The 26575-nt window shown below is 37.7% G+C and overlaps 1 protein-coding gene across 2 annotated transcripts in view; it reads right to left on the bottom strand.

Moving 5' to 3' along the window:
* Positions 1–26311, bottom strand: part of PXDN (peroxidasin) — an 81825-nt gene extending 55514 nt beyond the window's left edge. For both annotated transcript variants that reach the window (XM_059467940.1, XM_059467941.1), the window contains exons 1-3: positions 26029–26311; positions 792–863; positions 128–199 (exon numbers count right to left, since the gene is read on the bottom strand). In XM_059467940.1, the coding sequence (XP_059323923.1) occupies positions 128–199; positions 792–863; positions 26029–26246 (362 nt within the window). In that variant the 5' untranslated portion in view covers positions 26247–26311. The remainder of the gene's footprint in view (positions 1–127; positions 200–791; positions 864–26028) is intronic.
* Between the last annotated feature and the right edge of the window lie 264 nt (positions 26312–26575).

Here is a 26575-nt window from a genome sequence, read left to right as displayed (position 1 = left end):
ATTCATTTCACAGACTTTCAGTGCAGTTTATCTCCTGATATAGTGGGTCAGATATCACCATGTCAGATTAGAACTTTCTCACTGAAGAAGCTGTTAACACAGTGAAGTGACATTTCATTTAACTTACAGATATTTCAGATTTTCAAGATCTTCAAATGCCCCACTAGGAATTCTTTTGATTTGATTGTTGTTTAGAAGCCTACAAAAAGAAATAAATAACCATTTATTTTAACATAAAGAAACACTTGGGGGAAAAAGTGTAAAAACAGGGACAATATAGTATTATATAGAAAATGCTTTTTCCCTGAAGAGTATATGTTAGAGGAAAAAAAGTGTGCTTACAGCTGCCCAACCACTATCTTGCAGGTGAAAACCTGAAAAAATTAGACAGAATTGCGAAAAAATAAATTAAAAAATACCCTAACCCATAAAAACAGCAACAAAGATAAACAAACAAAACCCCAAACCCCAAAAAAACCCCAACAATTTAGCACCCTGTCAAAAAAAAAAAGTTACAATAAAAAATGGTCTGCATTTTTTCATGAAATTCAATTAAAGTATATCAGTAAAATACTAGTATGCAAATAATTTTCTTTTTATTTTGATAAACATACACGTGTTTTTGCCTTCAGATATTTTGGTCTTAACCCCCACTTCTCCCATCTGTGTCAATGCTACAGCTCAAATTTATGAGACTACTTACCTGTGAAAAGTAAGCAAATATGACACATTATCAAATTGATCTTATTAAGTCAAAAGGAAAAGGGTCTTAGGGTTGAAAAAGGACTTACAGTGTGTTCAGGTTTTTAAGCCTTCTAAACTCTCCAGGCTGGATTTCTTTAATCCTATTAAACCTCAGATCTCTGTAGAATAAAAAAAGAAAAAAAAACCCATGTTATTAAAAAAGCTTAGTATTTTTTAGTATGAAAAAATGAACTAAGCACAAGTCTTTTGTGATGACTGACCAGCTTCTGTCCATAAAACACAACACAACCAAAGCAAAACAATTCCAAAGGCTGTTTGACAAGTTTAGGAGAGGATTCACAAATGTGTCACAACTGTAATCTTTGCACCATGCCTGGTCTCAATTAAAACAAATGTGCTCTGCATTTTCACAGGTAATATGTTAACAAAAGTCTCTCTGCAATTTGGTTAAAGGAAATACAGAAGAGTAGACAAAACTCAATCAGCTGCATCCCAATCCCATACAACCCCACTGGCTGAGGCTGCACTAATGGCAGGAATCGTTCTCTGAAGTCTTTTATGAAGAACATACTTAAGCATCATTCCTTATGAATCCACCCATCAGGACTTGTTCAGCTCTGGAATAATGGCCTCAGAAGGACTTTTTCTATGTTAGTGGTTTAGGATGTGGCCTACTGTTCATTGCAGGGAAAGGATTAGACAGGTGGTTCTGTTTGCATTACACTCCACCAAAATACTTGATCAGTGACTGGAGTAAACGAGGGATGCAAACCCCTATCTCTTCTTTAGATGTGTAGTTAAACTGCCAGTAGATGCGCTGGAAAGCCCCTTTACACAACATTCAGCAAACTGAGGATTTCCAGATTTAGAAACACAAATTTTCAAAACCCTAACTTGTTCTTCACAAAAGCACTTATTTAGTTCTACTTTAATAGCATTGTTTTGCTCATCACTCAGATGTTTCATGTGTCATACACATACATTCCTGATGAGAAGGAGATGCTGCCTCTGAACCTCAGGTGCCAAGATATTCCAAACAACCATGGAATGTCATATCCTGCACTGAGAGAAGATACAGCAGATCCCTCAGTAAGAATCATTGGACATGACATACCACTTTACTTTTCTTGATTTTTCTAGATTATCTGAAAGCTTATTTTGTTCCGAAAGAGCATTTTAGTTTTGATTAAAATATTCAAAAGTGCAAAAAATCAATATTCTTGAATGGAATATCGTAAACAGTGTTTCTCAAAAGCCTCAAATTACCATTACAACTAGCAATATTTAGCTCCTAAAACCCTCTTTTTTTAGATATAAAATAATGTACATTCATCCATATGACAAGTAGGCCTATTCCCTACATCAGCGCAAAGGCAATAAATAAAAATTTAAAACTTTCATGAATGCAAGCAAGGAGCCAGCCCCCTGGGTCAGCAGCAAAATCAACCCCATTTTGATGTATCCAATCTACTCTGCAGTAACTCTTAAGGATATCTGGGGATTAGGAACACCAGGCAAAGTAATTACATGCATTATTGCATGCAGTACCAAGCTGCATGTAACATCATATATAGTGATACTTATCTCAACTCCTGACACTATTGCCTTCTCATATTGTTAAAGCTAAAGAAGACATCAGGTTTGAAATTCTACCCATTCATTTTCATTCCACATAAAAATATGAGAAAAAGGAGCTGCAATAAAACACAGCACATAAATTTTCTCTAGAGCACAGTATATTTTGTATCTGTAAGTAAAATTATGAAGAATACATATGTATTGTTCAAAGTCAGTACTACAATTAAAACTGGAGGGAAAAAACAATGTTAACCTTACTAAAATGTAGGATTATAACTTTGGTCCATTCATTCAAAGAATATTTCCTCCTTCATAGGAAGTAATATTTATCTTTCACTCAAAGTATTTTCATTAATTTTCAGCACAAAAATCCCCCCAAAATAAAGAGTTAAACAACTCACAAATTTAGAAGATAAAAGTTAAATCATAACCACTGAAGATTTCTAAAGAAGAAATCTGTCAAACTGTAATAATTTCCCTATACAACAAGAAAACAAACAAGTGGATAAAGGAAATAGAATTTTCATTGCATGCATTAGTTTATGGGGTGTGGTATATACAATTCACATAAACAATAGAGGAAATCTCTGTAAACCAAGTTTTCAACTGCTAGGGAAAAAGATATGCAAGATTATTTATTGAAGTGAAAGATTGCATCCAACAGAATTGGCAGTGATCAGAGAAATGCCATGCCCCCACAGCACAGACACCATATCCAGCTTATGATAACAGAATGATTTCAGGGAACAGAAGAGCTCAGAGCAAAAGCCCAAAAGCAATCAGAATTGTCCCCTTGGAGAGTGAATGGAAGGAATGAGGACTGTGTTAAAACTGAGAAATTAGTATGGGTAGCACAAATAGGCCATTATGGAGCAGATCTTCAAAGGCATTTTGTGTTGCTGAAATAATGTGTGGTCAACCAGCATGATGAGGTTTCTTGACCCTTTTTTCCTGACTAGTTCCGGCCCAACCGTGCCACATGACTTTCACTCACAAAAGCCTGTTCCCCACCCATTCAATTCTCTTTCACCTTGTTCACTGCTCCCCATTTCACTCTGACAAACTGACGTATCCTGGCTGGATGCTGTGCTTTGGACCAGAGCAAGCCTGACTCCCGCTGACCGGCCAGAGTGCACCAGGAGGTTAAAACAGCAGACTCAGGGAAGCCACTCAGTTGTCACTGTCATCTTTCCCTCTCCTAATCTCTAAACAGTAAATGAAATGACCAATTAAAGAAATGCAAACACCTGTGATGATGTCATTGCATTTTAGGGTATTTAAAAACTTTTGCCTAACAATTCAAAACTAAATGTCATGCATTTGGTTTTTAAAATAAAAACCTCTTACACCTAATTCAGATTGTCTCTTTTACTATGTGTTTCAAAGTGAAAACATTTATTTCTTAAAATTGTAGCTAGACAACATAATTCAAGCTGAAAAATCCACTTTAGCTGCACAGGCTTCCCCAGAAGCTAAGCCCAACATTTTGAAGCATGTCTTGCTTGAGTAACAAACAAAACACATCCATGATGGCCAGCAAACTGAACACTCTCAAGGGTTATTTTATTCCTGGCTGCACTCAGGAGCTCTGCTCTGCGCTAATCCATGGAGCATGACCAGGAAATGTTCGGCAGAGCGCGAGGCTGCATGGGCCAAGAACGTGCCAGGGAGCAGGCGGTCAATTTAGCAATTGGATGCTCCTGAGATTCACATTCCAGCGCCTGGGAATGGCCGTGGTCCCACGGCCCTGCAAGCAGCCGTGGCCAGGACATGTGCCAGGCAGGGTGTGCACACACACTCTGGCCTTGCCAGCTTCTGCATTCCATTACCTGAACAGGGCTCTGGGAAGATCCCTAAGGCCCACACGGATGGCATGGAAGTAAATACAGTATTTGTGTATGTTTCCTTTTCTGTCACAAAGCAAATGAGAAATGTGCTGCAGACACTTTTTGTCTGGATGAAAATTAATCCTGTTCTTAATAAATTCTGTATGTGAGCTAAAAGCATCCATTTATCTCTGCTCTTTACAGCGCCCATTTTAAACTATTTCTAATTTAGCATTGAAAATTAACTTTTAAAAAGATTTTTATTTAATTAAACACAGTGAAAATTTCTAAGTATATAAAAATTAAAAACCATTGCTGTCCCATGAGATCCAATGCTTCCATGGCATATCCTGGCACTGTAGGACAGGACATTCTTTAAAGCTTGCACTGGCAGTGTGCAGTAATGAAAGATAGGGTTTCTCTCTTAAAACATCCTAATGGGGTATGGCAACATTGGGCCATATGAATTCATTGCAAGTTTACAAATTAACACTTTGTAAATACTAAAGACCTTAATAAATATTTGGACATATGACAGTCACACAGGGTACACAGCAAACAGTACAAAATTGACCTCAAACATCAAGCAACTTACAAGAAGAACTAATTAAAGAAGTTTCTGTTTGAAATCTCTATGAGAGAAGGGATTGTTTTTGCTTAGATCAAACCATGTACTGAATGTAAAAGTGCAACATTTTATATAAAATGCCTAAAGTGCAGTTTTCCTTTATTCTTTTTTTTCTAGTTATTGCTAAGCAACATACAGGGTGGAAAGGTAAGGATTATAATTTCATTACTTTTATAAAGAGTTAGACTTCACGTATTTCAGTAATATTATTTCAGGTCCCTTTTTGCATATGCTTGAATCTTAAAGATTCTGTTGCTTCATCAAATTCAGAAAAATCATTAACTGCTCTAAGTCAGATGGATTTAAAGTAGGGTTGTGAAGAACATATAATGTGCTCTCATCATGCACCTCAAAAGGCAGCCACCTTTGGAGCAGATTGTGCATACTCCACACCAAAACCGGTCAGTCCAAGTCATCACTCCACCAATGGCAACCTACTGATCTCAGACAATAAGCACTCATTAGTCAGCAGTTATTACAAAAAGTGTCATCCTAAGCAGGACAAATGTGAAAATTCCTTATAAAGAACTGCTGGAGCAGCAGTAGGAAAACCACCATGGCTTCTCCTCTGTTTGATCCAACCCAGCCATGCACTTCTCATCTCTCCTTGAGAACTGGGCATCCTGTGACTTATTACAGCTTGGAGGATGTCCCAGAGATCCCCTCATTGCTAGAGAGCATACTAAAAATGGCTTTAATTTTTTTCAATTTTAATCTGTGTCAGAAAAAAAATTTGTCATGATCCAATACTAAGATCTTTAATAAAAAAATTAAACCCAAAATTTAACATGTTATGCTACTGCTTCCTCTACAGTCATCCTTCTCTATATATACACATATAATTAGCCAATTGTAACATGGATATAGAAACAATGTATTAAGTGATAATGTAATTAAAAACATCTATCTTGGGAGATATTGTATATATGCATAGCATAACATCAGGACATTCACAAAAAAACTCACACTGCATGTCACAGAAATGAGACAATTAAAGAGATTTCAAATCTAGAATTACCAACACAGCCCCAAAATCTTAGATTAAGTAAGGGAGATAACTTTGCTTTGGACACCTGTTATTAAAAAATGCTTGAGAGGGGAATTCTATATGCAAAAGGAAGATTTTAAGCACAACGTGTAATTTGATCTTCTGTTTATATCTCTCCCGATACTTGAGGCATTCACATTTTCTGAAAAATCCCTTTGCTCGGGATTTTTCTCCGGGGAAGTTGAGAAGCCTCAGAGAAAAATGAAAACAATAATTATCTCATTTGCTTCTCCTCTGTTTTGCTCATGTGGAATGTGTTTGGAGATTGTTTATCCAAGAGTTGATCGTTTCATTGGATTTCTGGTGTGTTTTGACTCAATGGCCAGTCAGTGCCAAGCTGTGTCGGGACTCTGGAGAAAGTCACAAGTTTTCATTATTATCTTTTTAGCATTGTGTAAGTATCCTTTCTGTATTCTTTAGTATAGTTCAGTATAGTATTCTTTAATATAATATAGTATCATAAAATAATTAATTAGCCTTCTGAGAACATGGAGTCAGATTCATCATTCTTTCCTGCCACAAGGGTCCTCACAAATACAATAGATACTGAAAAAGATGAATACAAAAATTGACTTTTGATCCCATTTCCTTGTCACACTGAAGAATAAATTTGTAATTGTTTTCACTGTTAAGGCTGAGGAAGACACACATCTGGTCAAACCAAGCACTCATTAGTTGCACTGACACCAACCAATTGTGCAACATAAAGCTATGTCTTACTTAGTACTTTTTTGTTAGACCTACTTCATATGGCCTAAACTTCCCAACTTCAGAAGATCCCTTTAATAATTTGTTCATCTCCGAGGATCTGTTTTAAGCTTTTCTAGTCCAAAAATGAAAATATCCTCTTACTTTGCTTAATAACACTAAATGCAAACAACAGATCAACCTAAACACCAAATTGCACTTACATTTGTTGTAGTTATTTTAGGGACTATTGACTAGCATATTGCTCCCAGGTATCACAGTGTAAAGATCACATTCACACATTCATGCTAAAGAACACTACATGAAAAGGAGAGTAAGTAAAATAAAACATTTTTCCTTAAAACCACCTAATCCTAGGAGTGAGTCCAAAACCAGTATCTGTAAATACAGAATAAAGCAAATTTACCACTGGCACACTAGAACAAAGTATTTAAACTGAAGTTTTGAAGAGCTGCATTTTTTTTAGCCTGTCATTGAAAGCATCTGATTTCATACTTGAAATTGAAAATAGTTGTATATCTGTTAGCTTTGGACAAGACAAAGGCAATTTGGATGAAACCAACTTAGTCATAAATACGCTGTTTCAAATGCCATGCTGACCCATTAATGACTTTTATTACCAGTTCTCATTTGACAGCAAAATACTAAAGCATTTACCAATAAAACCAAATCCTGATTTCTATTAGCAAAAATAAAAGGAGGCAAGTATCTCATTACCTTGTTTCAGGGGTTCACCAGCATCGATTCAAGACATGAATGAACTTAAAATTTAGAGTTATTTCCTCAGCTAAGCAAAATCACCACAGCAGTAAAAGCTGAAAAGAAAATCTGAAAGAACACTACTGTCTTAAGTATTTTAAAAATGGACAGGTTCCCAAATGTCCAACCTCTGCTGTGAAGGTAGACGCTTTTTAAAGGTCCAGTGAAAACTATTTAAAGCTAAACCTCTTTCTCTATAAGTGATTGTAAAGTATATGGTAATATAATCTTCATTACTTTAATCTGATAAATTAAAAGGAGGTAGTGGGAGAAATAATGCAAGTTTTAAAATTATGCATTTATCATGGTCATGACATTCTGCTAATGAGTGATATAAACAGTCTGAGAAAGACTCTTATGTGAAACACAGTGCAATCATACATCTGTAAGGCTAGTTATGAAATGCTGACTGGCAACAAGAAGTGACAAAATGGAAAATAAATTCCTTCAGCTGTGTGATATATACTGGATCTGGAAAAATGGTGCAAACTAGCTAATCTCATTTTCCTTTAAAAAAAAAAAGGAAGGGAGCAAATTAATAGACAAACATTAGATTTGTAAATCTATTAGATTTAAAAGGTAAATCAGTAATTTAAGTTTACATAATTGCCATCATGCATTTAACACTTTTACGACGTGTTCGTAAGGTAGGAATTGTCATAACCAGATGATTTTACCATTGCTAACTCAAAAAAACAAAATAAGACACATTTTTTTCCTAACCACTGCAGATGAATTACTATTCAGCAGAAATAACCTATACCTTGAACACCAAACTGCTATGTTTCTCAATACAGAACAAAAGATCTGCAAATGCCAGCAAGGCTACATTGCTTATGTCTACTTTATTCTTATTCTTTTTTTATTCAAGGTCATCCCAGCAGGAAATGAAAAACAGCCATCAGCATAGTAAAAACATTCAAAAGGAGCAGAGCATGAAAATTGCACAAAAGAGGTTATATAATCAAGTCAGTGGAGTAACTGGATGATGTCAATGACACTTTAATGCTGCTTTAACTACTGCTTTGTAAAAAAAATGTGTCACTTTGTTGAACAAACAAAGACACAGACACCACTTAAAAACATAAAACCAAATCCTACTTGCAGCTGCAGCACTACTTACAGTAATCATCTGTTAGCAGTGTAACACTGGTTGGAATACTAGAGAAACCAAGTTTTTGGGGTGTTTTTTTGCCTCCTTTTCAGATTTAGCCCTAGAACTTCTTTTACAAACAAAATTATATCATTCTTCTTTTTATTGGTGTTTCGTTTTCTGGGTTAATCTTCCCCAGTCTAATTATTACATACAATATGTAATTTTCTCTAATTTATATTGAGATATTTTTATTATCTGTACATTAGCATGCAGCACATAAAAAAGCCACTGCATTTTGAGATGGGAAATTAAAACATTATTCTTACACAGTGAGGGTGCATCATAGTGAATAGTACTTAGTATACTGTAATTTCAGTACCAAAAGTAAATGGTAGGACCACAAAAATATTGAAATCTGTTGAACAGGATGTAGAACATTCGGCAGCACTCGCCTTGATCATAAACCCATGCTTCAGAAAATATAAATAATGAAGTCTAGATGATATATCAATTATCTAATTAAAATAATATCTGATTTGCACAAATATGTATTATTTGTTAACAGGAACTTTGAATTCACATGTCTTAAGAACTATTTTTTCAGCTACAGCTTTGGTGAACACAGAGCTTATTACATATCCTTCTCCAAGAGCTAAAGATTTGTTTTAACTAACAATTATCTTGCCATTACAGTTGAAAGGAAAACATTTACATGTTAATTCAATCAAATGCTACAGTATTGTCTTACTAAGTCTTTAGATCCCTTTGCTGCCCTTGTCACCAATATTTCTAACCAGCCATTAAAAGTGCCATTAAAAGGACTCAAGTGGGATTTGCTGCTCCAAAGTTTTAGGTCTGTATGCTTGCAAAAAATTATACATGGAAATTTTACCATGATGTGATTGTGGCTCTTTGTCTTATCCACTTTCAGAGTCCTTCAATATTCATCCACTACAGAAATTATTTTGAAATTAGAAATTTTATTTTATAATGGTTTCTAATTCTCATGCTATCTTAAAAAAAAAAAAAAAAACAACACCAAAACAAAACCAAACTAACACAACTAAATCCCACTCCTTTTACCAGCATGGATAGAATTCAGAGATGCAATTGCTGTTTCTGCAGTCTGAGAAATTACAAGAAGAGGCAAAATCTGTCTTTATTTCTCTCAGGGGGATCTATTGCCGAAACCAAACAATGAAAAGGCTGTTGACAGCACAGCCATATGTTTCATTACTGATTATTTTTCACAGAAATGACCTTGGAAAGGGCTGATGTTTTGTCCTGTGTTTGTGCTATGCCCAATAAAACAGAGCACGACAGTTGTATCTGCATGCTGCACTCACACAAATCTGAGGTAGCAAAGGTCTTGGATCAAACTAATGCTTGGCACAGTCTGTGTAAAGAGCTATGATACATTGAAATATTTTAGAGGACTAGTGGCAGTTGGAGATGCAACCTTTTCTTAGTTTCCTTTTTAATATTTAAGAATATGCAGTTTCAACTGGACTTTTGAATAAAAAGTTACATTTCTCCTCTATAGCAGGCTAAAGAAGACACCAAAATATGAAGCTGGCTAGTTTATGGCTCAGCATGCACCACTGAAACAAATGCACTAGTTTTGTTTGCTTTTAAAGTTAGCAGTCCTGTGAATTACTACTGTGAAAAGACCACAGAAATTCTGATGTTATGCAGTCATAAATTAGTCTTATTTTCCTCCCATGTACCATTCTGTAAAATAAATACTGTTTCTCCACTTCTCTGTCTCACGGGGATGCTTAATTCTAAACTCTATGTCCATGAAATACTGATATTCTCAGAGGAAAAAACTGAAAGCCAGAAAGAAACATTATCATTCCCGAACCTCTCACACAAGATAAGTCACACAACAACAGAGAAATTCCTGTCTTAAGGCAATTATTGCTGTCAGAGCTGAGCCATCCCTTTGAGAAATATATAAAATTGTGATTCAAGACCATTAATCAAGTAAAATCTAATGGCTTGCTAGTCCTTCTAGCAGTAAACTATATTCACTGTTGAAAATTAGACAGTCTCTAATAGTCTGCTTCCAAATCAGATAGTCTGATTCCAAATTTCAGCTTGAGCATGTTTGTTTCCAGTTTCTGCTCAGCAGAAACAAACACCTTTAAGTGAAGAATAGCACTGATAATTTTTCTTTAAAAAATTCAAACACTGAAGTTCATGGGGTTTTTTTGGGTTTTTTTGTTTTTTTTTTTTCTTTGCAGCAGCAGCAGCTCTTGAAAGATTTAAGAAGAAATAAACCATAAAACTTCAAATAGCTATGGGTAGGGAAAAATACAACTCTGATTTTGTTCTGTAGCAGATTTGTTCTCTCAGGAAAAAGGATGCAAATAGTGCGCATATTCATAATTGCAAACCAACACAGAATAATCACCAGTGTTTTACCAGAGTGCCTTAAGCTTCTTTCTAACTCTGCCACTCAGCACCTCTCCCACAGGAGCACCCTGTGCTTGGTGAGGATCAGAGCAGGGCTGAGCTCTCAGCTACAAAGACCCTACAGCTGAAAACAGGGGTGAGAGAGAGGGCTCCGAATGAACCAACAAACTGGACAGGTAAACTAATGAGCCAGCATAAAAGAGTGGTTTCCCCATCACTGAAGTTTTAGGGACTTTCCTCAGGGCAGGCATCCTCATTGATGCAGTGCATGTGAGCTTGTATTATGTTTATTATGCCAATAAATAACATCCGGCATCTAAAATGCCAATGACCTTACTAAAGAATGCCCATTTTGTTTCCTTCAATTCAAAAAGAAGTTCTGCAATTCAGGACCAACATCAAGCCAAAGGATGTGGAAAATTGAAGGAATTACTGCATCTAAAAATAACATCTAAATTTGACTCAAAAGCTTTTATTCATTGTAAATCTATGCGTCACTCTTCCCCATACACCAGGCAGATTTTGTTGGAATATATTTCCAACTGTTTTGTACTTCCCATTTGTTTCCAATAGTGACAGGTATATTAGATTCCAATAGACTTGGAGGTGCTAGAATTTACATGGAGAGTTGTTCTTGTAGAATGCTAAGGGCATTTTACTATTAAAATGGAAACACTGTTGGCTTGCATAAAGAGTAACAACAAAAATTCAGGCACTCTATCACTTGGCTGCAGACTGGATTCCTGGTTTCAGACAAAGCAACAGCTCTTCCTTCCACTTCATGGAAAATCCCAGGTCACTTCAATGAAAAAGCTGCAACTCTTGGAATGGAATTTTCTGCTTCCTGAGGTTAACAACTGGCTGCAAGAGCAGATAAGTTAGCTGCTTTCTGACTCTGCTTCCAGCTCCTCCTGCTCCAGTAAAAGAACACTCAGAGGACCAGGGGCCTTAGGACTCCTGATATTTATCTCCCCATTCCTCAGGAGCGCAGACAGCCTCAAGGCAGGCAACTGGGCGTTCCTGTCTCTTGGGAGAAGTTGTTTTCTCACTATGAAGTGTAGTGCAAGTGGCTACTAGAAGACATTCAACCTTAAAGTACCCAGCCTAATGACATGCAGAGAAGAGAACATCTGGGAACTGATTATTGCTTCCCTCTTCCTCTTACATCATGTCCATTCTCACACAGAGAGCAAAATTATAAACAAAAAGCAGTTTTGCAGCTACTGCTCATTAGGGGACAAGCTACCTTACAGAATGCACAAGTTACCTTATAGAATGCATCAAGAGAATAATAGAAGATTAATAATAAACATTAGGCTTTATACATTTTTATTATATTCCATAGCTTGACTCAGTCAATACCCATTGTCTCTTACCTCACATTGCAAAAGTAGAACTAAGCAATACTAGCCTACAACTTCTTCCCCTGCACATTTCTTTTCTTCTTTCTCTACCTAAATTGAATTGATTGGCCATCTTTAAAAACAGCTTGAAAAACTGGATTGCTGAAAATTATGGATGTATCTGAAATTTCCAAGTAAATCTTACTAGTCTTGTCAGTATTTTTAATTCCAGTAGCCTCAGGAGATCACATCTATTTTGCATTGTCATGCACCCTCTTCCTAGCAGTTCTAATACTGGCAGCATTAAGCCAACAATCAATTAGAAAGCACTCTTCTGAAACTCTCTGTAATTATTCCATTCTATTGACACAATACTGAAGATACCAGAAAAAAATATGAAACGTGTGGACAGAATGTTTTTACACACTTCCATGTTGTTCATAATACAAAACCCGTAACTTCTGAATAAAATCAAAGACAAGTTTATCCTTCTTCAGTCTTCACAGTGTAATGCAATTTTTAAAGTTCTAATTCAATCTGATTTTTCTATTTTGAACATGTTTCAACTTACATTCTTGCTTTAATTACCCCATACAAACTAGCTATACCCAGGCCACATAAATACCATTTGGGCCACATGGAGAGCAGCCAAGCTGCCCAGCAACACAGAGTAGCAAATGGGGACTCTCAAGGGGTCTTTCCTCAGCTCAAACATTAAGAAAAACACTTTTGACTAGTGTGTATGTAAAAAAAAGTTCAAACATTTGATTACTCTTGCCAAAGTAGCATGAAAATACCAGAATTATCTCTAAAATATTCAATTAAGTACAAACCTGCCTTTAAGGAATATCAGATGGTTTAAAATATCCACATAATAAATACCTAGCACAACAACTCAATAGAGGGGACATCAATTAAAAACTAATTTGTGGCAGTTCAAATTGCAGACATTTCTGAGGTAGAACACAGGTTTGCTCTGGCAGGTGGGTGCAGTAGCCCAGGGAAGCAGAGCAGGGGCTGGTGGCACTCGCATCCCTGGCAAGGAAGGAAAGTGCAAGGGGGCTTTTTCTCTAGAAGGGGCACTCAGAGCTCTCTGTTTGCCCAAACCTGCCCCTTCAAGCTGCATCACAGATTCAGCTTATTTTATGGTTTTCTCTGAGGTTTAATGAGGCTCCAGGGGCAGGCAGCAGGTTTGCTCAAGAGGCAGCTCCTCCCCTCTCTCAGACATCACCACCAGGCCACCAAACCAGGGAAATGATTCAGACAAACCAAATGTTCCTCCCTTGCTTCTTTTCCAGCTAACTCTGAGAAATGGTGAAGACCACGGGCAGGAATGAGCAACTACTGCTGGCCAAAAGAAAGCCAAGGAGCTTCACAGGGTGTTTCTGAGTTGTTGGTTTGGGTTTTTTTTTTTTTTTTACTGCAAAAGGGTACAATCTCTGTTTTGTAAATTCAAAGAGAAAGTTGGAGAAAACAAGTAGCTATATACTAGCATTAATACACTTAATAGACCAACTACTTAAATACATTAAAGTTACTATTTTCTTTTAATATGCAATCTAAATAATAAAAAAATTCTATCTGCAGCCATTTAAAAAAAAAATCTTACTTTCAATAACCAGATATATCTACCAAATAATTTCCAGCTCTGAATAAAAGATTCTTACAATTTTTCTACTACTAAAAAACACATCTACATGACTTGAAATATAAATTAGTAATATTGCACTTAACTAAGACCACTGCTATGTCAAATATTTGGCTTAAAAGCCTGTGAAAAAATTATTTCCCAGAAATATTAATCACCAAATTTTAAGCTTAACTGCAAAAGAATCCTCTGGACCCACAGTTAAACGATCACTGTTCTAAGAGTGGTCAGAAGTACAAATATACCCTCTGATCCAAAGGCATACAAACACCAGTTTGTGGCTGGGATTTCCACAAACACTTAAGACACTTCAGGAACTGAAGAGGCTGAAGACTGCAAGTCACAAACCCAGAACTCAGCACTTAAGTGAAAAATTTTCTACTGGTAAGGTTTCCTCAGTTGTCAGATATTGTGCTACTGCAGCAGTCCTGTGGCTGAAATCTCTCCTGAGAGATTACACAGGGCTCTGGGCTCAGGAGGGACAACTCCTTCCCATGTCCAAACCACACAGCTGATGATAAGCCTGAACTGAAAGAACATTTTATTTCCTGCCCACTGAAGCTTCATCACTATGCAGTTAAAACCAACAGATTTACATAATGAGAGAGACACCAATCAAGAAAAAAACAAAACAAAACAAACCCCAAATTTTAAATACCCAAAGGCATTAAAAAAGATTTACAAATTCTGATGCTTTCAGAAATTTCTTACATGTGGGTCTGAATGTTAAAACTCATTTATTTTATGGGTCTACCATCATGTTGAACTACCTCCAAATTTCAAAGTTAAAAAAATAAAATAAATTAATTCCACTCAAATCATAGCCTTCTTTTAAAAAAACACTTTTTGTTTACACTGTCCAGAAGACTGATTCCTGAAAAATGAAATATTCTTTCAGAGAAATACAGGTATTTTTAAAGTGAAGTCAGCCTGCAAAAGCCAGTAAGTATATAAAAGTTATTTAATTAACCAACCAACCAAATAGGACACAAATTCTGTGACAGACAATGTCTGACATGCGAGACAGGCACTTGCTCTATTCTAGCACTATTAAGAAATAATTCCTTGTGGATATTCAGAGTAAAAAAAGTAAATTAAAGGTAATTAAAAACTCTCATCTAAGTAATCTGGCTTGTGTTCTATGTACAGTGGGAATTCAAAATTTTACCAATATTGAAAAGACAAAACTAGTTTGAATTCAACTTGGTTATGTTAAATGGTGAGTGCCAAACCACAGCTAGTTCTTATTTCTTTCTCTGATGAATAAGAGATTATAAACACCATGGAGTTATAAAACTGGCCTACATAATATCCCTGAGTGTGAGGGCTGTACACAAGTCACTTGCCTACCTGTCATATTTGTTTTAAGTGTTGTTCACATTGCAACTTCATCAAAACCAGAAAATTTCCTCTGTACTATCTGAGGTATTTGACAATCCCACAGATTTCTTCAAAAGACAAATCTATCTTACACCTATTGATGGATACATATCTTTTATACAGATATGACCAGTATAAAGATTGACACTGAAGGCTGGACTGTTTTGTTGTTTTTCTTAAATAAACCTTGCTTTCAGCCAATTAATTACTGTTCAGTTAGAAATTACTGTTCATTAGAAATCTCTAATGAATACTGGTCCCAGACTCCTTTTACATATTTTTTTCTCTTTCTAAATCTTACGTTCAATTATTCCCATGCAAGACGTATCCAAATTTTTAAAGTAAAATAGAGGATATCAAAAAGAAAACATCTATTCCAGAAAGTATACAAAGCTGACATAGTATAAAATATCCAAGAAAATACTCATATCACAATGGAGGATTAGAGGATTTTCTGGCTAAGTTTTCAAAACTGTTGTTTACTGAATCAAGAAAAATGTTTCAACATGTATCAACATTTTAGAAATTTCAAGGCATTTAGATTATTGATAGAGAACTCAGGAAAAAATACAATATCCTGAGTTTTTAAAATTGGTTTAAATAAATTATAAATGTTACCATACTAAGAGAGGTAATTTACATACCTTTAATAATTGTCTGGTAGCCATTATTTACACACCTGATAACTAAGTCTCCAATCTACAAGTTAACATCCTTTAGCTATACATAAACATCTAACTAGGAAACATTTTAATTTATTTTACCCCCTACATAGGTGCTTTTGCATTTACTTAAGCTTTTCCCAGGGCAATAAAATTGAACCAAGAAGTTAATGTCATGAATTTGGCCAGAGCAAGCAACCAACTCACAAAATCAAATTGCTCTCCCTGCTCTTACAGCTCTGTCACAGGTCTGCAGTTCTCTTTGCCTGATATAAGTCTCTCCTTCTACTGACACATTAATTAAATTACCTAGGCCCTTTTTACTGGAGCCTGAGATCCTTACCAAAGTCAAAGATCTGAATTTTCTCATTCAATTTATGGCTGTAAGAAAAAAATACTATCACTTCTCCAATTCCTTGGAGAGTCTATCAAAATGCCATCAAACCAAAACTTCTTTCTTGAACCCAAATTAGCTATTATCCCAAAGAGTGGCAAAATATCCCTTAAAAGGTATCCTGCTTTGATAGGCCATGTGCTTTTTAATCTACATATGTCACACCATCACCCTGCTGCTCTAGCTCTTTACTTTATCTTAGCAGACAATGTAATGTGACATTTATTTATTTTTGAGTTTTGAATGGCCTGCTAGGGTTATCTGTGTACCAGAACACACATGGCCCCTCATATTTTTCAAAATATTTTGGAAAAATTGGGAAGAAAAATTCTCTGTTGTCACCATTAAAAAATGACAAGACATTAATTTAAAGATTTGAAAACTGGTGACTGATTTAATCTGATTATGATTATAATCTATCATTAAATAGAAGCCACCATGAGACACCAAATAGTGAAATTTTATATTAAAGTGGACAACCAATATCTTGTAAAAGTGAAATATTTGCTTCTGTAGAGCATGATGGACCTTGGACAGAGGCTATAAGCCTCTGAATTTCACTGTTGTGAGAAGTCTGCACTGAATTTCATGCTATCCTAGTCACAACACTCACACTGCCTAGAGATAAATCAAGCATGCAAGGACTCATTTATTCTTTATTTTTTTTCTGCAACAAAGGAAACCAGCAGCAAAATGGCTAATAAAAGGCTATTAAATCCAGTCTGGCTAACACAGTGCAAAGAACTTGACATTTAGCAGTCATCATCCTCCTTACCAAAAACAGTCATTAGTTAAGGTAACACCGTGTACCAAGTAATATTTTTCCTTTTTCAGACTAGCCAGGCAATGAGCAGTCTGTTGTAATAAGTGATTTAAGGGGAAAGAATGCTGAAAGAAAATGTTTCCGAAAGATACAGGGAGTGGCAAATTGGAAAGAGAATAAAAAAATCTGAAAGTTACAACAACAGATCACACCAAAAAAGAGAGCAATGTCACAGGCAGTGAAACTAATTTGGAGTTCAATACATTTGCTCATTGTTTTCCTTAGTGAAACTTAAAAAACAACTCAGAAAAGAAAACTAAAAGAGAACACTACATCACACAAAACGTCACACTTTTTATTCTACAAACTTTCACATAGTTTCTAGAAACCCAGCCAGCCACTGCACAAACTCTTCAATGTCCTAATCTTTGCTTATCTTTGTAAATACAATTAAACAAAACGACATGAAGATGAGAGACCACATTAATCTCTCCTCTGTGAGTCTTTCTCAAGATTTTGAGACTCTTTTTTATTTGTAGTAAACATTAAATTTTCTGTTTAAAAGAATCACTTGACTCTCATTAGCAGCAGTAATAATGCCATACCAAAAAGAAATCAAATTTGGCAGCCTGATAAGCAAAGCAAGGAAAAGGAAACATTTGAGTCATTCCGTTCCAGCTCAGTCAGCTCTTGTTGCACCATCTCTATGGATTGTCTTGAAACCCTGCCCACATTTGCAATAAGAAAGCCTTTAAAGTTACTTTTGTTTAGGTCTGGATTTTTTTTTATTGAATCCAAATGGAAAAAAAATTGGACAATTTAGCTCAGTTGTTTCCCTATATCATATCTATCCATCTATCTGTATACACACACATTATGTACAGCATGTGTACATATAAATATACAGAAACACATATATACATAAGTATTTGAAATACTAACTTCTTTTTATACATAGACTTCACCAGAAAGACAAGCAACTATAAATGTTTAGATTGTGTGATTCAGATTTTAAATGTCACCTTTATAAATGGATCTTTTCTGTAAGTGAAGTCTTATCCTATAAGGATGTAAACACTTTGGCTTGCTGGAAAGAGACTCAGCAAATGTCCGTGTCCGGGAAAAATCAGCAGCCTGGGGATTACTCATGTATACAAAGCTATGCGTGAGTTCTGCAAGATGAGATCTAGAGTCTACAAAATATTTGATCACAAAATACTGTAAACAAACTACAATCAGCTTTGAAAGTCCCAGAAATTTGAATCCAAAAATAAATAATAGAAAAAATACCATATTAAAACCATTAATCAAGATGGATTAAAATTTAGTTGGTTTTTCAGTTGTTCAAAATAGAATTGGAGTCTCAAACATTAATCTAGCATTTTCATTTTACCTATTATACACAGTAAAATATTCCTGTAAAGGCTATTTTGTAATTAAAAAAAAAAAATAATATGCAATTTTAAGCATAATGCACTACTTCTCTTCTTTTGTTATTCCCTGAATAGCTGTCTGCTATTTTTTCACATCATAATAGCAATATCGACTTCTTCTATTATATTATGTTGGTTTCTTTCTGCAGTTTCCTTCTATCTTCATGCCAAGCTCTATTCTTCACTGGCTGCATTTCCTAATTTTATTTTCTGCTAGACTTGCAACCTTTCAATTTAAACCTAGCTTACTTGCAAGGCAATCCATAGGCATGTGTGACAGGCCTAACATTTATTTAACACCTAACTGACAAAGCTTTCTGCAGGCTAATGACATCCCCATGTCATCTCTTAACGAGCACTGAGCTCACCTGGGAGAAAACTCAGTAGGAGCTACTCAGAAAATGGAGGAGGTTAGAATATTTATTAATCATGTTTTTCTCTTAGGCATGTGTTTACCACCATTTTAGGTGAGACACTCCTCTCCCTGTTTCAGATCCAGACCCTCCAGATGATGTAAGGATAGGCATCTCCCTGTTATTTTTCCACCAGCTGCCTTTGGGAATTAAGAGAGAAAGAATATATTTACTCATGCCCAAGCATCCATTTCCTACTCTTTCCAATACGTAATCCCATGTTTGTCTCTGCAACACAAAAATTTCTTATTCACTGTCCCTCATGCCCCTAAATTCCCCAAAGTAATGCTGAAAATTCATTGAACTCATCATTTTTTAATTATGTTGTCTGGGAAAATTGAGTAACAGCAGAGACACTGAAGCTCTTTGTTAAACAGAATCAGAAAGACAGAAAAATGTTTTTAAAAAATTTTGAATAGTGGATGTAGACAACAACACCAAGCAATCCACTGATCTGTATAATCCTTATAGCTTTCTAAAACATTTCAGTAGAACAAACAAAAAAACTTGTGATGACAACAGTCCAAACTCCCAAAGCTTTGGGAATTAGAAGACAATCTTTTGAAACAGCTATAAAGCAAATACTCCACAAGTCCAGATGAGCATATGAAGAGATGTTTGCAGTAAATGGGGAATTTTTGTAGTTGGGAAAGGTCACCAGTAGAGTTTCACAGAGAGCTGTGCTGAGTTGTGCATTGTTCAGTTCATTCCTAAAAGGAAGAGTGATGAACCACAGAAAGTACAAAGTTTTGCTTATGATATTAATCCATTTTAACAAAGTCCCCCTAGGAAGAATGGCAAAAAAACCTACCAACAGTCCATGAATGGCTATTAAAATGCAGACCTAATGCACATATTAATATAAAATAATGTATACGGAAAAAATCAAACTTCACAAATAAAATGGCAGGCCTAGAAGAGATCATTACTAGTTACAGACAAGATCTTAAGCTTCCCTTGATTAGTCCATGAGATCTCATACCAGATTTGTCCATACAAATACTGGGCAAAGTCACAAATCGCTCACCTCCAAACACAGCAGAGGGGGGAAGCAACCCCAGATGATGAGAAATTAATACCAACCTTTCATTGAGAGGACTCCAATATTAAAAAGAAAGGAATGGAGAAGCTTAGGATCAAAGATCACAAAATCACGGCTGCATTGGAATGATAGAAAGGGATCAAGTACTCACTGTCTCTTCCAGTGGAAGAAATGGGGAATACTAAGTGAAGCTTAACAACTTTCAGGCTTCAAACAGAAGACAGCAATTTCCACCATGTAGTACTCCTTGTCACTGAAAGTTATAATGCAACTTAACAGCTAAATTATTATAAACAACTATATGCTGCTCTATACTGTCTACTTGTTCATAAGATGCGCTTTCCATCACCCTCCAAAAACAGATGTCAGGTCAAACAGATCTTGTGGTTTACTTATTAAAGGTATCTTTCTGTAAATAAACACATATTTATCATTTTAACATTCAAATGTTAAGTATTTACTGCTTTAAAATACCTCTTAGTAAAACAAGATGAAAACAAGAAATTGTATTTATTCACTGTAATATACGACAATGTATTCCTCTGATGACAGTGTGTTAAGTGTACAGTAAGCTACTTGCAGCAAATGATGGATATGATTTTGTTCCATATATTTTCCCATTCTTCAGCAAAGGATTTGATGAGGGCTAGCACAGTTTTGAGATGACAAAAATATCTTCCCACCAGTGAATCCCGTGACTGGAAGCGAAGACTCGTTTGGGCCTTCTGTTGCAGCCCTCAGCAGCTTTGCCTCTGTCTCCCAGTAAATGTCAAACACTATCAGTGCTGTGCCCTTCTGCCCCCTGCTAATGGCCAAACACATTCTGCAAGCTCTGCACATGTCTCCTTAACACACTCATGCCTTGGTCCTGGCTCGTTCCATCAGCAGTGCAACCAGACTGCCTGGGAATGGCTTCAGCAGGCTTTACCTCCTACACACCCTCCACAGCTGCTTTGCTGGGGAGGATTGGTATCTTTTGCAGTATCCACTTGATTTGTTGGGACTCAGGATGGGGTTTAATAGAGAGAAAACAACCATTTTTAGCAACAATTTATGCCCTTTGAAAGCTAATTTTTTTAAATCTCTTATGACTCCTTTGCCTACTTTTTGCAAGTAGTTTCTGTTGAAAATTACATGAAAACATTCTCATCTGAAAAATACTTTAAACTTTGGTTTAGATAAATATCAACATCTACATACAGACATTTCTGTATGAAATGTTTCTGTATGTTGTTTGAAAGGGGAAGGTGATCTTTATTGTCAACAGATGACTATTCAACACACTTGAGCTGGAGAAGGCACAAATAAATTAATAATCTGCCCAAACAGTAGCTAATTAATTCAGCTGTCTGACCAGTGGTGCCCACTGTTCATTTAGATGTCCTAGGCTGAGAGCAAGCAGCTATGACACAGGCCCAATAGTCTGAGGTTAGAAATTATCATTTCCAATAAAGGTGTCCCCTTCTGAGTGCCTGAGTTCTGCTCCAGGTACTATGAAGGAAGATGTAAGATAATTTTTATTGAAATAATCTTGTGTTTATCGTCCCCTGTTCTGTGTCGTTAAAGAAAATCATCACTGACACCTACTGCAGTTTGCTGCCCAAACAGGAGTGCCAATAGCTGTGCCAGTATTAAGTTATTTTCAAACCCTTCAAATAAATCTTCAGAATCTGTAGTTCTTTTTTTAACATTAAGTATGTATAAATCCCTGCATCTTGAACAAAATCTTCTGGTGTGTTATGTCATGAGTAACTCCTACATGCAAACTGATGTTTACCCATAAAGTGATCAAGTTTACTCACAGTCCACATTTGAGATTGCAATCCTTCACCCTGATGAGTTGTGTTTATTTTATTTGGTCATAATTTTAATCTACTGGAATTTTTCTAAAAGGGTTTCAAAGATCTAACAGAACACAATGATCTTGTATTTTCAGATGAAAATAGGATGGTTGTTTGCAGGCTGAAAATGCATCATTTCAAATAGCAGATCTGCTAACAGCATGCAGATTTCTGCTGTGATAGCCCAGAGACTTCTGCACTCACAGTCTCCAAACACATCACCCATTTCATTTTCCTAAACATCTCTGCTAAGAGGTATAATGTTAGCACAAATCAACAATGAAATGTGAAATTTCATTATATTTCCATTACCCCTACCTCTTTAGTGATTCACATATTCTCCAAATAGATGTGATTTGTGTCATTTAGTGTTGTGGGGCTTTTATTTGTATTAAGACAGATACTCTTGGGAAGCCTCAATAATGGTTTTCACTGGCATTATGAACATACATTAGCTTCCACCAAAAGCTCTTATGGAGAGATGAAAAAAACATAAGTACTTCTTACTCAGCTGTCCGGAAAATCACCATAGAATTAAATTACTAAAACTTCCCCCTTTGACATCTACAGTACAAACCAGAAATTAAAATACATTGATAAATGAGTAAATAAAAAAGTACACACCCTAAACTATCCAATATTGAGAATATGTTAGAATCATGTAACAAAAGCAGTAACATGCAACACAAACTGTTGCCTTCAATTTCATTCAGAGCCTACCTTCAAAAGCTATTCAGCTGGAATGGCTGCAACTTAAGAAGTTCTATTAAAGTTTGATCACTTAAAATTATACTCTCATGTTGAAAAGGTGTTTTACTCGTAGCAGACATGCAGGTGTAATAATAATTACACCCAAAGTAATAATCACATAGCAAAGACAGAATGACTTATTTCAAAATTAAATCTTCTCCTCACTAATTTGCATGTCATTCTCAGTGCAAATGAAGTCCACTTTCTTTTGTGACAACTATTTTTGTCAATTTTTACCTTTTCTGCTATTAACAGAACATTAGTTTCTTTTCTTGTTCAGTCTGTTAGACTCAAGTGCAGTGAATACAATTTTGTTTGTACAGCTAGCAAGAAACAAGAGAGCAATGAGGTGCTGCCAAGAAAAACTGTGAACAAATTTCAGTATTGGTCTGAGTATGGGTAGCTAGTCCTGTAGACAGGTTTGGATTTGGATTGTGTTTAGATACAAATAGTAACATATTGCATCAATATTCAAAGGTCTTCTGTCAGAATTATCAACAACACATACACGAAATTGCTCTAGAACACAGACATTCTCTAAAAAGTGTAAGGCAGGATACAATTATGGGAGGGGGAGTGACCAAGAGGAGATACCCAGAATTTTACATTCCTCAACAGTTTAAAGGGTTTAATATAAATATGTTTCACCAATTTCTGTGAAAATAAGCACTCTGTATTTAGTCAGAGATGAAATGAAATTTCCATGATTGTATTTATGGCATTAAGTACCTTTTCAAACCATTTTGTACACGGGTTTGCATTTTTAAGGGAAGTCGGCACAGGACTGCGATGCTGGCCCTAGTCCAAAAAAGTCCCAAATTGTCCCAGGTAAAAATGAAACCCCATGCTTATGCAAGGCTCCCCCAGCTCTTTCAAAACTGGCAGAACCCACCCTGCAGAAGCAATCTAAGCCATGGTTTTGAGTCTGCAGCAGGGAAGGGGAAGTGCCAGAAAGTGGGAGGAGCAGGGGAGAGTGAGAAAATGTACAGCCAGAAGTAGCACTGGCAAGGTCAGCAACCAGAAATGTTATGAACAGCTTTCAAAAGAGAGCCTGAGATTGGGAGTAGACATTTTTGATATGTGGGAGAAAACACTTGGCTGCACCATTGGTCGGGGGCCCCATGCTGCTTTAATCCATGTAACAAATGATATGTGAAGTAGAGCAAAGTCAATGCAGCTTCCAAAATGGGGCATTTTTCAGAAGCAGAACTCAGCAAAATACTTATAAACCAGGAAAAACTTAGGGTGATATTTTTTGACTAAATTACTCTGCACAGTCTATAAGTAAGAAATAAAACAGATGAGAATGTGGAATTTATAAATGCCAGTAAAAATGGACTTAACCCATCAGCAATACACTTTGCAGGATTTCCTAAATTTTTGTTTGAAAGGGGAAGGTGATCAATTTAAATTAATTTATTATTTTTAATTATCTAACTATCAACACCACTACTAAAGAAAATACATTTAATATCCAGGCACCACTTGAAAGTCAAGCATTGAGAGTCAAACCAGAGATTAAATAACTGCTTACTTTCATACTTAAAAATGAAACTGTTCTTGAGTGTAGAAAGCCCTCTCTGGGTGATGGGCTACCTCTGTGAAGTGCAGTGTAGAACTACAGTTCAACATTGCAGGTAAGTAAGAAAAATGAGTGGTAATTCAGTGAGTACCTCAGACATGTAATAGTTATTCTGAAAGTACCTCCTACAGCTAAAACTAGGCAATTCATTTAAAACAGGTAAGCTATTTATGTATGATCGGTACCTTCAAACTACTGATTATTAAATCAATTGTACCATTGTTCTTTGTCCCAAAGACTCATATTGCCCGACTATCTTCTGACCCAGCTCCTTTGCATTCAGCAGAACTGTAGCAGAAGGAGTAACTGAGTATTTACAGATGTAATACTGCCTATTTCATCTGTAACAGTTCCCCAGTCAGTTGTTCAGAAAGGATAATACCCATCACTAGATGACCACTAGGTTTTGAAGAATGCTGGTCATCTGCAGGCATATTTTGAAAACAACCATTCTTTGTCAAGCTGGAAACATAAACTTCTTCTGCATTACTTCTTCAGCATGGTAGCTTGCATTCTACCAGAATGATAATTCACATTTGGGATACCAGACAACTTGATATATTAGTGGAGTTAGACGAGTATAATGCTCGCATTGTTCACACATTCTCCTCTGACTCACTGCAAGATTATAAATACCCACCGTAAGGGGAGCTCCACTCGGCGAGGTTTAATCTAATATTTTCTGCTGTTGCAGACCCTTCTACCTTTAAGACGAAACCAAGCCATTAAGACTTGACTCCACTCTAAGACTTTTTTTTTTCATTTAAGATGATTCACAAAAAACTAGCTTTACACGGTTTCCTGTAATCTCAAGGCAAAAGGTGTTCTGTAAATGTACTTTGTTTCAAATGTAAGAAACATTAACCACCCACTTCCTGTACTGTTCCCTAAAAGGTTTACAAGTACTGCAGGACTAATCCAATTCTGCCAAAAGCCTGCACTTCTTGCCAAAGAGGGACTCAGTTAATGCTAAATGACTGTACTCTTCACATTAAATAATAGTTGGAAGCTGAAACACAGCAAGGCTTTATAGACCCCTTTTGAAAATATCTGACAAAGTCACAAGTTAATTTATGACAGGAGGCCCCGCAGAAAATTCCCAGGGCCAAGCTCTGCTGAGCTTCCACGGCTGAGTGTGTGTAAGGAAAGGGCAGGGCTGGTGCCAAGAGCTTTCCGAGCCCAAGTAACATCTAAGCAGGTCAGTGGAACAAATCTGTTCCTCTTAGTAAGCCACGAAACAAAATAGTGTGTGATGTTCATTTGGAACTTTGCCTTTATTGCAGGGAAATATGCCTGGAAAGGTAACTGCTTCAGTCAAATCAATGTGAATTAAATGTCAATCATTGTCAGTACTGAAATTTATACCAGTGCAATCACACCCAAAATAGTGACCACAGGAACGGCATTTCAACTGACACATTTGTTGTGCCTGAACTAAAAAAACTGGTTATAAACTAATGTTCGCAAATCCCTGCAGGAATCTGAGCCGGGTTCGTTTCCAGCAAGTCCAGGGCTTGTGTCCCGGTTTGCTCGTACATCCCCAACATGTCTAAGAATTGAGCAGAAAGTGTCACCGATGTCCCTGTCGATCCCCCTGCCGCCTGAATATGCTTTTAAACAGGATTCTAAGGAAGTACTGAAATCCTTCCAGGGACGAACTGTGCTGGGACACAGCACCCGCACGCTAACCACAACACCCACCTCCAAGAGCCCGGCAGAGCCGGGGGCACCGCTCCGACCCGCGGGAGCCGGGCAGGGGCGCTCCGGGCACGGCGGGGCCGAGCGGGGCCGGGGGCGGCGGGCGCAGCCCCGGAGCAGCGCAGCGACGCCCGGGCCCCTCGGGCAGAGCCACGGCCGCGGGTCCGGCCCCCTCCCCCGACCGCAGACAAAGGGCTGAGGCTGCGCCGCCACCCAGCCCAGCGCCTCTCGTCCCAGGTATCCATCCCCTCCTCCCTCCCTTCCTGCCGCCCTCCCTGCCCCGGGCCCCGCGGCAGCCCCCGCCGGCACTCACAGGATGGTGGTCTGGGGGGACACGGCGGGGACGCTCTCCAGCATGAGATGCATGCAGCGCACCGTGGTGCGGAAGCAGAGGCAGCGGCTGGGGCACCACACGCTCCCGCGCTGCGGCGGCGGCTGCGCGGCGGCGGGGGCCAAGAGCCCCTCACTGCGGAGCAGCAGCAGCAGCAGCAGGCAGAGCCCGGGGGCGGCCGCCGCCTCGCACCGCGCCATGCTGCCGGGCGCAGGGCGAGCAGGAAGAAAAGGAGGAGAGGGGCTCCTGCAGATCCGCGTCGCGACCGCTCCGCTCCCGGCTGTCGCTCGGGTCGGCGGCGGGGCGATCCCGGCCCCGCGAGGGCTGGAGGAGGGGACGGCGCTGGGCCCGCCCCGGCCGGCGCAGCGATGGAGGGGCGGCCGCCCGAGGGGCTCCGCGCCGCCCTCCGCACGCACCGGGACAGAGCCGGCCGGGGTCGGGGCCGGAGCCGGAGCCGGGGCCGGGGCCGGGGCCGGGGCCGGGGCCGGGGTCCGCCCGCCCCCCGGGCTGCTGCTGCTGCTCCGCCGTG

Source organism: Ammospiza nelsoni, chromosome 3 (assembly GCF_027579445.1).
Source record: "Ammospiza nelsoni isolate bAmmNel1 chromosome 3, bAmmNel1.pri, whole genome shotgun sequence".
NCBI lineage: Eukaryota > Metazoa > Chordata > Aves > Passeriformes > Passerellidae > Ammospiza > Ammospiza nelsoni.
The sequence above is the reverse complement of the archived record's forward strand: the minus strand, read 5'-3'. Positions and strand labels throughout refer to the sequence as shown.